Source organism: Schistocerca americana, chromosome 1 (assembly GCF_021461395.2).
Source record: "Schistocerca americana isolate TAMUIC-IGC-003095 chromosome 1, iqSchAmer2.1, whole genome shotgun sequence".
Taxonomy (NCBI): domain Eukaryota; kingdom Metazoa; phylum Arthropoda; class Insecta; order Orthoptera; family Acrididae; genus Schistocerca; species Schistocerca americana.
The window spans coordinates 756,200,897-756,214,197 of NC_060119.1; the positions used below are offsets into that span (position 1 = coordinate 756,200,897).

The following is a 13,301-nucleotide window of genomic DNA, read 5'->3' on the forward strand; positions in this document are numbered from 1 at the left end:
TTGCAAAGACAAATGTGTACTATAGATGAATTGGCTATCACATCAGTTCAGAAACCTCCAAGTATTTTTGCTGAAAGGAGGAGGGTGGGGGGGTATAAAGTTGGTGTCACAGTGGGTTCTAAGAGTGAAAGTCATGTGACTATCAAAGTGTGTTCCAGCTCCAGTGGACAGCACATTCCACTTGCATTAATATTGTCTCTAAAGAAGCTGAACCCAATACTCTAAAATGAAGCTCCAGTGGGCACCCTGCATCTGCATGATGAAACTGGTTACATGACTGCAAAATTATTTGTGGAATGGCTGCAACACATCATTTCCTTGGTGAAGTGAATAACGGAAGGAAAAATACTGTTAATACTAGAGGGCCATAGTAGCCATAAGACTATATGAGCCCTTGAATTTGCCAAAGAAAATGCAGTTGTTTTGTTTTGTCTTCTGCTACATTTTATCTACGGGCTTCAGAACCTAGACTTGACATTCTTTGGACCAGTTGCTATGTGCTGTAACTAGTAAATTAGGAGGTGGCTGAATAAAATTCCAGGAAGAGTAGTTTTAGTTTATCAAATTGCAAAACATTTCCAGGAAGCATATCTGCTACCAGCAACTCAAATGCCATAGCTGGTTTCCATGTTTCTAGAATATTTTCATTTGATCCAGACGTATTTCTAGTTCATTTGTATATACCAAGCAGAGCAGGAGATGAGCTGTCTACTATAACTATCAGTCTACCACATCAACGCATGAGCTTTCTTACACACATGACAGCAATGACTCAGTCACAGAATTAGCAGAGGAAATCCTCTAGGTGGCTTCTCCAACTCCTTCCAGTTTAAGTGAGCCTAAGAAATGTAGAACTGGAAAAGGCTGCTGGGAACTGACTTCAACACCAAATCTGCAAATTCTGAAGCAAAATGAGCTCCAGAAAAAGCGGAAAGGTAATTAGAAAATCAAACCGAGGCACTGTGAAGCGAAGTTTGCCATGTTTTCACCTCCAGATGAAGTAGCAACATTAGAAGTGATGAAGAAGAGGACACAGCTTGTGTTTATTGTTGATCTATTCCACTGATCAAAAGAAAGGGAATCTTGGCTAAAGTGTATAAACTGGAGCCGTGTTGATTGTGCTGGGCTTTCTAAAAGTACAAAAAAGTTGGTATGTGAACAGTGTCAATAATATGATTCTCTAACAGTGTGAACTGAAAATATTGTCCATAAATTGAACACTGCTCAAGTTTTAAATGTAATTTGTAAGATTCTAAGTTTCTAGAAATAATTTGCCATCAGTTTTGGCATGTTTTACTAATGCACATCTTAATTTATTAGGATTACATTTCTAACAGTTAATTAGGATGTAATATATGTTTATGCTATAATTTGTGCTTACGCTAACAATTTAATAGTAAAAATAAATGAACAACCCTGCTAAGAGAAAGTGTGTGTCATTTTGCCTCACAGGGTAGCTCAAAATGACATGCTGACAACACTTTTGAAATAGTGAATGCTTAGTGAAACTGATTATTTTGTACTTAACTGTTTGTGCATATGCTGCTCTAGAAATGGTAGTATAATGTAAAATTACTTTTATATAATTTTTATTGGCAAATGAAATGAAATGATTATATGGCATTGTTGGCCAGGAGGCATAAACGAGCTATGATAGACATATTAACTTTTTCATATGTCGTCATGGGCCCCTTTCCTGTAAGTTGGGTCACTTGGCCTTCAATGTTACAGGTATGTGAATCTTTCATGATGAAGGCAATCACAATGCCAGTGAAATTGAAAATGAGGGCACCGATCGGTATGATGCAGTGATTAAGACTCTTGTACAGCAGGAGTGGGTCTTAAATTGGCCAATCAGATTTAAGTTTTTCATACCTACCCCAAATTGGTTAAGGGGAATACTGGAATGGTCCCTTCATACAAGATATTGAGTTTCATTCCCCATACTTCTTCTGTGTTAGCTAATTCTTTGTGTCCTGAGTGTGTTATTATCTACTGATATTGTGATCAATCTTCCATAAACATAAAACATGCTTTACTGCAACAAATATGACTCCAAGTTCACATACTGGGTGGGTATAATTAAAGTGCAGCTACTCATGGAGGTCCATTGTGGGCTATAGTTATTGTATCGCAGCAAAACATGGTAGATATGCGAATGCGTTATTGTGGAACCGATTTATGCAAAAAAAAGCATAAAAAATTAGTTTCAGTGTTGGCCATCAGGTGCAAATCTGACACTGTAAATCACCTAATCATGTCTACACTGTCCATATTGAACAAATTGTGCAAGTGGCAGTTAATAATAAAATCAATATTTTGCCTTTCTCACTTGTTTGACATTTTCTGCCCATATCCTGTCCCTAATCCATTACATACAGAAACACTTTTATATGTCTTTCTTGCATTCACAGTACCAATTGTCTACCTGCTGTACAGAATTGGAACTAACTTTTTTCCAGTGCAAATCAGTTCCACATTCACAGATTAGAATATTTACTAAGTTTCACTGTCATACTGCAATTACAGCTCACACTGAACCTCTTTGAGTAGCTGCACTTTACTTTTAACATCATAAATTCATATATTTACAGCATAACGTGTCACATGCAGAGTTAATATGGCTTTGGGTTCCTTATTAATCTCAATATAAGTCTAAACACGTTTCTTTCCTTATGTTTCTGTTGAAATTAGTGTATGTCATCCTGATGATCTTAGGGTCTAAGCTGACCCATATAGAAAAATAAAAAAGGGGAGGAAACATTTAAAACTCTTTGACAAACAAATATTCAATGTTAGACCATAAGCATGGATTGGATAAGGTTGGGGAAAGAGATATTCTGTGGCCTCTTTGAAGGAAACAACATTAAATTTGCATGAAATGTCAACCATGGAGTCTTAAATCAAGTTGGTGAGATGAATATTTCAACCCTGTTCCTCCCAAATGTGAGTTCATTGTCTTGATGCCTGTGCCACCTTACTATAGTAGTGTGCAATGGCAAGGAGCAGTGTCCCATGTGATGCTCCAGCCAATGCCATCGTTCTGCCTATAGCACACACGTCGGGGTGTACTAAGAACTTTTAGCATTAATTTTCATGTTAGTTTAGTTGTCATGAGGTTAATGTACTGCTGTAGTGTTCATTATGGGTGACATAAAGCAAATATGACAAGTTCCCCTTGATTCAAATTGGAATTTATCTTTTTTGGTCCTCATGATTTTCACTCAGTTATAATTGAGCCTGAGGACATTTTCATCCTGTTCATAGCAGTCATTCTTTGTGACTAATGTACAAATTCTAAAGTAAAATGTTTTACAAATGTGTAGAAATGAAATATTATCTCCAACTCGGAAAGTAATTTACAAGCAGTATTTCCTAAGAACAGGAATAAATAAATTCTTAATTGAAAACCTACTAGAAACTGGCAGGGGAGATACACAGTGGTTTAAAGTTCTCTATGCAGTACTCAGTAGACTCACCTATGACTTGTTTCATTGTCATTGGGAATGAAAATATCACTAGAAATTGTAAAATCATAAAGGTAAATGGTAGGTCTGGTAAAGCGACATTTGAGATAAAAACTATTTCATCCTTTCTCCATCTTGACACAATTACTTCATCCAACAGCTTACTTAAGCACACTGTTGCACTGTTCACAATTTAGGCTGTTTGCAGCTCCATAGTAAATGCAAGTCAGTGGTACCAGTCGATCTGGATTTTGTAGTTATAGTTCCTTTAGAAAGTTTTGTGGAATTCTGTTTGCTCTGCTTAAGCAAACTAGGGTGTGAATATCATCTAGACTATCACTAAGCAGCATAACAATCATAACTGCTGTGAATTCGGTATTAATATTGATTGTTGTTGGTTATTTATGTTACTCCCTTCCCAACTCCATGTCCATGAGTGTTGAGGGCACCTAACCCGCACAGTATTTTTTTCCAGCTAGAAAAGTCATTTAAGTGTACCACATTTGTTTGAGTTTGCTCTAAGAATTTTGCTGCTATGCTTATTTTTACACAACAGTTCGCGCATGTCTAGGCATGGATGGGAATGCCGTTGTTGACGAGTCCAAGCGACAGTTGCAATATGCTTTCCTCTTGAAGGAAGCGTATATAATGCAAATTATGTCTCTCGCTTGCGTATGCAGAATTTATCACTTACCACCATCGTAAGTGATGAAAACTCACAACAGATGAAATAGAAATTCACTAAACAACTCGCTGCAATCACTTTTAATGCTCACATTAGCTACGGCATTCAGAGCAGAGTGCCCAGAACACTCCTGAATGCTCATTGGCTGTCGGAGAATGCATGAAGTAGATGCGCAGAACAAACCTAAACTTGACACAGTTTGTTACTTCAACTGTACTCACTGTAAATATGCACATTGAGTTGCAGACAGGCACAATGAAAAAACTGTTACACATTGAACTTGCGGCTAAAGCCTTCTTCAGAAAAGAAAACCCGCTGCCATTCACATAAGCAAGCACACATCACACACACGTGACTGCCACCTCTCGCTGCCCTGGCTAGAATGCCAGAGTGGTTGGAGATGGGGTTGTGTATGCATGAGGTGTGCTTGGTTGTGTAAATGTGCTGTCTGTCTTTTTTTTCTTTTAGTGTTTAGAAAAAAAGCTCAATGTGTAACAGTCTTTTTGTTGTGCCTGTCTGCAGCTGTGTGTGTCACATTTATGGTGAGTACCCATAGTGTTGTTGATTCCAACCTGCACTTTCCATTGCTTAATTTGATATATAGTAATCTGTTTGATATTGACAAGTGTAATAAACTAAAGATACAACACATATTTTCCTTTCTGTTCTTAGTGCTCAATCCAAAGAAACCTTTGGCTGGTGATACGTCTATAATGACCTACAGGGGTCATACCGTCTTGCAGACATTAGTAAGATGTCATTTTTCTCCTGCTTTTACAACAGGCCAGCGATACATATACACAGGCTGTGCTGCAGGCAGAATAATCAGTAAGTTGGCTTCTTACTTTGTTCAATGTAAACTTTTATTAATACATTTACATTATGATCAAAGATTAAATAAAATGTTCCCAAATCACAAAACTTGTACTGCTTGTTTATAATGAACAGTGTTACTTACCATGCAACCAAACCCCAGTCCACTCTCATAGGCCAGCCAGCCTACACTCATGTTGTGTGTTTTTGAAAAAGCTTGGATTGTTGATCCCTTCTGTAGTTGTTAGTCATAAACGAACACTGTGATGGACCAGGATTAAGCTCTTTGCTTGTTTCAAGTTAAGAAAGAAAAAGAGCTACACGCAAGGTGTAGATATGCTCTGGGACAACTGGGAAAAACCTGATGATTTTGTAGGGTTCCAGGAATTTTTCTTTATTTTAGTTTTCAGTTAAATTTCTATAATTTTAACTGATAAGAACTGATACTCTAACAAAGAATGTGACTTAAGTCCACTATTGCAGAATAATACTGCAGCAATAAAACATAAATGACAGAATAACACCAAAATAAACCTTGAGTTGCAAAGAAAATGCACTGTTAACAACAACAAAACACAATGCACATACAAGCATCTGTCAATAACAAAATGAGTCATAGGCTTTAGGACAAAAACTTTGCAATACTTCAGAGCAACAAACTGCTTTTGATGAATGTGACATCACAACTGTTTACATTTGTAACAGATCACTGGAAAATATTGTGAGTGGTATTTTGAGAACCATTACTTCCAAGTATATTTCCTTTTCCACATGGTGGATTATATTACGTGTAAGATTGTGCGATGAGTTCTTAAAACTTAACACTTTGAGCACCAGCCAGTTACAAAAATTTCAGATTCAGAAGACTAGCCATTTATGCCATTTTTAATTTTACTGACACATGTATGTTTGATATATCTTTATGGTAATACATGCTAAAAAAGACTCAGCTGAAGATTGTATTGTATTGAACTGGGGACCTAGAAACTGCGGAGAGGCTTTGTCCCTGCATTGGTACACAACCCCACAACAGGCTACAGCAGTCCACTCACCCCACTGTCGCCCCACACTGAACCCAGGGTTATTGTGTGGTTCAGCCCCCAGTGGACCCCACCCCAGAAATGTCTCACACCAGACGAATGTAACCCCAATGTTTGCATGGTAGAATAATTATGGTGTATTAATACATGGAGAAAAGTGTTTGCGCAGCAATTGCTGAAATAGTGTAACTGAGGCGGAATAAGGGGAACCAGCCCACATTCGCTGAGGCAAATGGAAAACATCCTTAAAAACCATTCACAGACTGGCCGGCACACCGGACCTCGACACTGATCCACCAGGTGGATTCGTGCCAGGGACCGGCATGCCTTCCCGCCCGGAAAGCAGTGCGTTTGACTGCACGGCTAACCAGCTTCAAGATTAGTTTTTCATATTTCTTTTTGTTCTTTCATAGATTACATACTATGCAACAATGATGGCAAAAAGTATAATTATGCTTAAAAAATCTAGGGAGTTCTTGAGCAGCTCATACATAATGGGCTTTTCTATGGAAAAGCCAAATTGCTCGACGAAACATGTCTTTAGCCAGGTAACTCATGAAATGTTTGGTGTGCAGTAGTGAAATTTATAATTGTGCTTGTCAGAAATATTCAGCTGCTGCAATTTAAGCTTTGCTCATAGGATCCTGCCTAACCACAAGCTTGGAAAATAAAACAGCAAAAAATTTGTGACGAAAGTATATATGTAAAAGCTTAGCTTTCCTTGACGAAAAAGTCATCTGCTAGTCATATTTCACAATGCAAGAATACATATTATCGTGCTATATTTTTCCAAATTTGAAGTTCACTGCCAGGCCACTTGGAGCACTACTATGGTCTGTTTCTGTGTCATAGCATGAGCGCACCACACTTCTTATATTTTGGTGTTCTATGTTTGGAAACTACCCTGCTGTATTTGGTCAATTTGTATTTATACTCGTGTAATACCAAAATATGCAGTGTGCATGTTGATATGCCATTAAAGATCTTTCCAAAATATGTTACTTTCTGCTGGGAGTGCCGGAAAGTTGCCGGAAAGTTGGTGTATAAAAGCTTTACCATTCAAAGGATTGATATGTTTTGCAGCTCAGAGGGAAAATAGACTGTCACTTAAAACAGAAAAAATGTACTTTCACCTGACATGTAGTGTATTTTCACACAGAAAACAAACGCATTTTCACACAGAAAAAAGTATATTTTTAACCAGGAAAAATCCAGCATATTTATTTATTCATTTTTAGTCCACATATACATCTTTTACACGCAAAGCAAAGCAAAGTGCCCAGAGCATTTGATAACAGGTATAGTAGAATTGCTTTCTGAGGTCGGCAACATTGTAAATAGGGTAGCTAGAGCCTGATCTTTATCAGTATCCCACGCAGCTGTATTTTGACAAACTGCACCTAAAACTGCCATGTTATAGTGTCCACAGTATCACATAACAACTATGTTAACTAGCAGAGAAATGTGCATGTTTCTTTGTTCTAAGATGTCCAGCCCCTTGGCTGAGTCCTATGTTGACGTGTACCCTGTAGAGACCATTCAGTTGACCGCTGTTTGTCATAGGACTGGAGCATGACTTACGAGCTCATGGATATGTCATTGCATTCATGTGCAAGTGTGAGCTTATTTTGCACATTTTAAATGCGAACATTTATGGTTAAGCTTTACCGTGACTGCTGTTGTTGTTGTTGTGGTCTTCAGTCCTGAGACCGGTTTGATGCAGCTCTCCATCCTACTCTATCCTGTGCAAGCTTCTTCATCTCCCAGTACCTACTGCAGCCTACATCCTTCTGAATCTGCTTAGTGTATTCGTCTCTTGGTCTCCCTCTACGATTTTTACCCTCCACGCTGCCCTCCAATAGTAAATTCGTGATCCCTTGATGTCTCAAAACATGTCCTACCAACCGATCCCTTCTTCTAGTCAAGTTGTGCCACAAACTTCTCTTCTCCCCAATCCTATTCAATACCTCCTCATTAGTTACGTGATCTACCCACCTTATCTTCAGCATTCTTCTGTAGCACCACATTTCGAAAGCTTCTATTGTCTTCTTGTCCAAACTGGTTATCGTCCATGTTTCACTTCCATACATGGCTACACTCCATACAAATACTTTCAGAAACGACTTCCTGACACTTAAGTCTATACTCGATGTTAACAAATTTCTCTTCTTCAGAAACGATTTCCTTGCCATTGCCAGTCTACATTTTATATCCTCTCTACTTCGACCATCATCAGTTATTTTACTCCCTAAATAGCAAAACTCCTTTACTACTTTAAGTGTCTCATTTCCTAATCTAATCCCCTCAGCAGCACCCGATTTGACTACATTCCATTATCCTCGTTTTGCTTTTGTTGATGTTCATCTTATATCCTCCTTTCAAGACACTGTCCATTCCGTTCAACTGCTCTTCCAAGTCCTTTGCTGTCTCTGACAGAATTACAATGTCATCGGCGAACCTCAAAGTTTTTACTTCTTCTCCGTGACTGCTATTGACATTAAATTAAACAACAAGCTTACTGTTACCAATCACTGTTTATTTATCTCCACAACACGTTTCAAAGGTTTAAACCTCCCTCATCAGGTGGATTTACATTTGTTAGTATGACATGTCTGTGTGATGAGTTGCAATTTTTGGAGGAACTTGTGGCACTGTCTAGTGGGAGAAACAAAACACTATTTCAGAACATGGTTTAGGTTTTCTTTTGACATAAAACTAAACACATGTATAACGATTAAAAGGAAACCCAAAATCATGTTCTAAAATAGTGTTTTGTTTCTCCCACTAGACAGTGCCACAAGTTCCTCCAAAAATCATAACACAACACACACACCATACTAACGAATGTAAATCCACCTGATGGTGGAGGTTTAAATCTTTGAAATACATCGTGGAGATAAATTAGCTGTGACTGGTAACAGGAAACTTGGTGTTTCATTTAATTTAATTACTGTGCACACTTATTTTTACACACATTCTGTTTGCAATTTTTGCTCCACCAGATGTTACACAATAGCAGTAACTTAAAATTGGTTACTTATGATTATTCTTATACAGGTAAAAAGCCGTTTTTAACTATTATTGGTAAAATAGTTCATGTGGATACAGTTCACTATGAAATAGCATTTCTTACATAAATTCACATTTTCAAACTTTGAAGCAGAATTCACATCTATATTCATATCTGTCACAAAGGCAAATTTTTCAGGTCTGTGCTAATTAGGTATGTTCTTAGTTTTCTTTTGAATTTATAGGTAGACTCAGTTTCTTGCTCTATTTGTAATGGGAACTTGTGGAAGAGTTTTGTGCTTAGAATATAGAATGTTAGTCTACACCCTAGACAAGGAGCAATGTTGATATGGATGTAATTCTTCTCTGTTTTGGTGTAATGGTATAAATAAAAATTAAACTAACACTGACAACAAAGTAATGTGCAAATATTTAACTGTGAGGGCCAAAGTTACTTTGAGTCCTCTGCAAATGTTAAGTTACCTACTTCATTGTGAACTGCTCACTTTTAATAAAGAAATACCTCATTTTCTTTAGCTGTGTACCCACATAAGAGGCTTAACAAATGCAGCAAGAAAGAATTAGCAAATGCAGCAAGAAAGAGATTGCTAATTACCTGACCAGTTGACATCAGCTCTTTTATCTCTGAGGCTGAAGATGTGGAGTATCACTGGAAAAAAATAAAGACTGCTGTACAGTTAACTTCAGGCGGGTATATGCAGAGGAAGATTTTAAGGAATGGGAAAAATGTATGGTGGTTACATAGCTATGCTAGAAAATTGCTGTGAAAATGAAGAGCACTTTTACAAATTTAAATGAAGCCAAAGCCCTGTTGACAAACAAAAACCAAACGAATAAAACCAAATGAGCATAAGGATAGTAGTGCAAGAAGCAATCAATAAATTTAAAAATAAAATTCATAACGGTGTACATGGAGGACAACAGAGAGAAGAATCGATACCAAATTTTGTCTTGTGAAGTTGTTTCACTGGCCCAATACTTTCAGTCATTGCACAGATATTGAAATGACATACTTTATATATGTGATTTCAGAATAGAAAGTCAACTAAAATTGTACGACAGAATGATGATTATGATTGGACCTGATGGAATATATGACAGATTCTGTGTAGTGTTCTGAATAGATTGGTACTCTTGTAGCAGCGCTGGAGCCATTAAGTGTTCCAAGCAATTGAAAAAGTGGTGCAGGTCAGTCCCATTTCCAAGAGAGAGTCATTTGACAGATACACTTTACTCTAAACTTAGTGTTGTGCAACAGATTGATATTAGTTATGGAACATATTTTCTGATTATGTGTTATGTCTCTTTCGGTGACTGAAGTTCTCCTTGGTAAGAATCAACTTGGGTTCTGCAGAGAGCAGTCTGTGTAATTCAGCTTGACTGAGCTGAGAAGGCTGTAGACAGCAGTATTTGGGCTGATGCCATGATTTGGAATGTGCTTTATACCATGTTGCTGTGCTAGTAAGTGTTAAATAGTTGCAGTGTTAAATATGACGTCGCAGATTATCAAACCAGCATTGTATTTGGGTTGAACAATGAAAGACTGGAAATGATAAACTGTTTAAGTGCCAAATCTCACAGTTATCAAAAGAACCAAAAAGCAATGTATCTCTTTTTGTATGTAACCTATTTATATTCAAAAAAGTGTGAAGGTATTCTGAAACCATGGAGTTACGTTACTCACCTTATAACTACAAAAACTAATGAGACAAATTAGAAAATGAACAGTATTAAGAATGTTCTGAGTGCTGTACCAGAAAACTTAACTGGTTGCAAGTGCCAATAGGAAAGTTTTTGTTTGAAGTGTCATTAATGCAGAGTCACTGTGTTTTACTTGTGACAAGGCAAGTTGAGAAATAAGTTAATATTTTAACTGGTTGGACTGATGTCAAAAAAAGCCATTTCTTACTTCTTGTACTTTTTTTGCAAGAGAATAGTGAAATTAAATTCAAGAAAAGACTCTCAACATAAACTTCTGTTTCTTTCAGAACTCCATTCTTAGGATCAGATGTTTACTGTAAAACTCCCTGTGCTATTTAGGAAGAAATGGCAACATCATCAACGGATCTTTCTGTTTTTCATTGAGAAATGTGGCTGGTCTTTCACATGAAGTACAGCATGGCATACGTCAACCATGACTTTTTCTCTTTTGACTACATTGACATTTGTCCATTCACCTGTTTCAGGGAGAGAATTTTAAATAGCTATGAGTGAGTATGAAACACTTTAATCATTCATTTGGAAATCTCACATGCCTGCATAGCAACAATTTTTCCGCATCTTCAAGGTAAAAGAAGTTAGCTATATACATTGGAATTATGAGGCATGTTTTTTAAGTAAGTTCTGTTTGAACATAAGAATACAATGAAAGGTTATTTCAAAAAAGTAAATTTATTTTCAGAAAGTACATACTTCACTTTATTTTTCGACATAGTTGCCAAATTTGTTGAAACACTTGTCATACCTCTCAACCAATTTTAAAATACCCTCTTCATAAAAACTTGCTGCCTGCCCCGATAACCAAGAGTTCACTGCCGTTTTCGCTTTGTTGTCGTCATTGTAACGGTTGCCACTGAGGTGTTGTTTGAGATGGAGGAACAGATGGTAAACGCTCAGCACAAGCTCAGGACTGTAGGGTGGGTGGTCTAAAACTTCTCAGACAAAACTGTCCAATAAATTGTGGGTCTGACCTGCAGTGTGAGGTCTTGCATTGTCATGAAGAAGAACAATTCCCTTTGTCAGCATGCCACGTCTTTTGTTTTGAATCACTCTGCGTAGCTTTCTCAGGGTTTGGCAGTATGCTTCTGCATTGATGGTGGTTTCTCATTGCATGAAGTCGACCAACAAAACGCCATGCCCATCCCAAAACACCAACGCCATGATTTTGTGCTGGGGCAGAGCCTTCTTTGGCTTTCACCTTTACAGGCGAGTATGTGTGTCTCCATTCCATGCTCTGTTGCTTCGATTCAGGCATGATATGCGAAACCCTTGTTTCGTCTCCAGTTATCATCTGACTCAAGAAGCCATCACCTTCTTCGTGATACCAAGTCAAGAACTTCATTGCACACTCTGTTAGGAGTTTTGGGACCCAACGGGAGCACAGTTTCCTAAACTTCAGGTGTTCAGAAACAATGTTGTAAAGCACTAATCTCGACACATCAGGAAATTCGTTTGAGAGACCTGCTATTGTGAAGTGCCTGTTCTCATGAATGCTTGCTTCAACTGAAGCCACCAAATTGTCAGTAATCAAAGAAGGGCGACCAGAGCGGTCCTCATCCTGGACATTGTCATGGCCATCTTGGAATTCTCGTACCCACTTACGCATTTTGCTTTCGTTCATAACAGTATCACCATACACTTTGCAAATCTATCGATGAATTTCGGCAGCAGACAGGTTCCTTGGTGACAAAAACCTTATCACTGAGCGAACCTCACATACGGCGGGCAAGTTGATAGTCTTAAACATTTTGAAAGTGCAGAAAGAGCCTTATAGGTTAGCTACAGATCTGAAACCGAGCACAGTTGTTCCCGAGGCATGCCGGTACACGACGCACGTGCTCGTTGTGGTATGTGCGTGAACTCCCTAGTGTCTACAACAAAACGGGCCTTACTTAAGAAACACGCCTCGTACGTGGAATGGGTTCATAGCTTTAGGAGCTTAGCAGTTCTGTGTAAATCTTGCAGAACAAAGGCCGGCCTTATGTTTCTTTATTTCACTGTAATTGCACAATCTCTGCTGTTGCTCAAAAACCTGTGCTGATTCAGGAAAAACCTTTGTGTTCTCTCTCCAAACCATCCCAGGCTAAGAGAAGAGACCTTGGCACGTGGCACTTGGAGCTCTGAAGGGAAGCACTGCTTGGCACAAAGATCCTCCACCAACTAATAATTAATGTTGGAAACATTTTCTCCATGATCTTACATTTAGAACAAGTCTAGGGACAGGCAACAGGTTACTGAAAACACAACAACACTGAAAACACATTTTGTGAAAAACGGTACTTACTCAATTCCTAGGTAATAGAGCTCAACGCATTACAAAAATAACTTGTTAGATATGGAACTAGCTTTGGGCACATCCAAAGGGTGTCTTTCAGGACTAATACTGTTCATTACGTCTGTGAAGAACCTGGTAGATAATGTTGGAAACTGCATGAAACTCTTTAAATGTTTCTGCAGTAAGTGGGAAAGTCACAATGTCAGAAAATTTTTACAAAATATAGGAAGATGGCAGAAGATCAACTATTAACATGTAAACTGACAATTGAT

At 38.0% G+C, this 13,301-nt stretch overlaps 1 protein-coding gene across 4 annotated transcripts in view; it reads left to right on the forward strand.

The window, feature by feature from the left end:
• The window catches only part of LOC124611547 (DDB1- and CUL4-associated factor 11), a 128,320-nt gene that overhangs the window by 98,990 nt on the left and 16,029 nt on the right, over window positions 1–13,301 (forward strand). For all 4 annotated transcript variants that reach the window (XM_047140256.1, XM_047140257.1, XM_047140254.1 and 1 more), the window contains one exon: window positions 4,825–4,980. In XM_047140256.1, coding sequence (XP_046996212.1) covers window positions 4,825–4,980 — 156 coding nt within the window. The remainder of the gene's footprint in view (window positions 1–4,824; window positions 4,981–13,301) is intronic.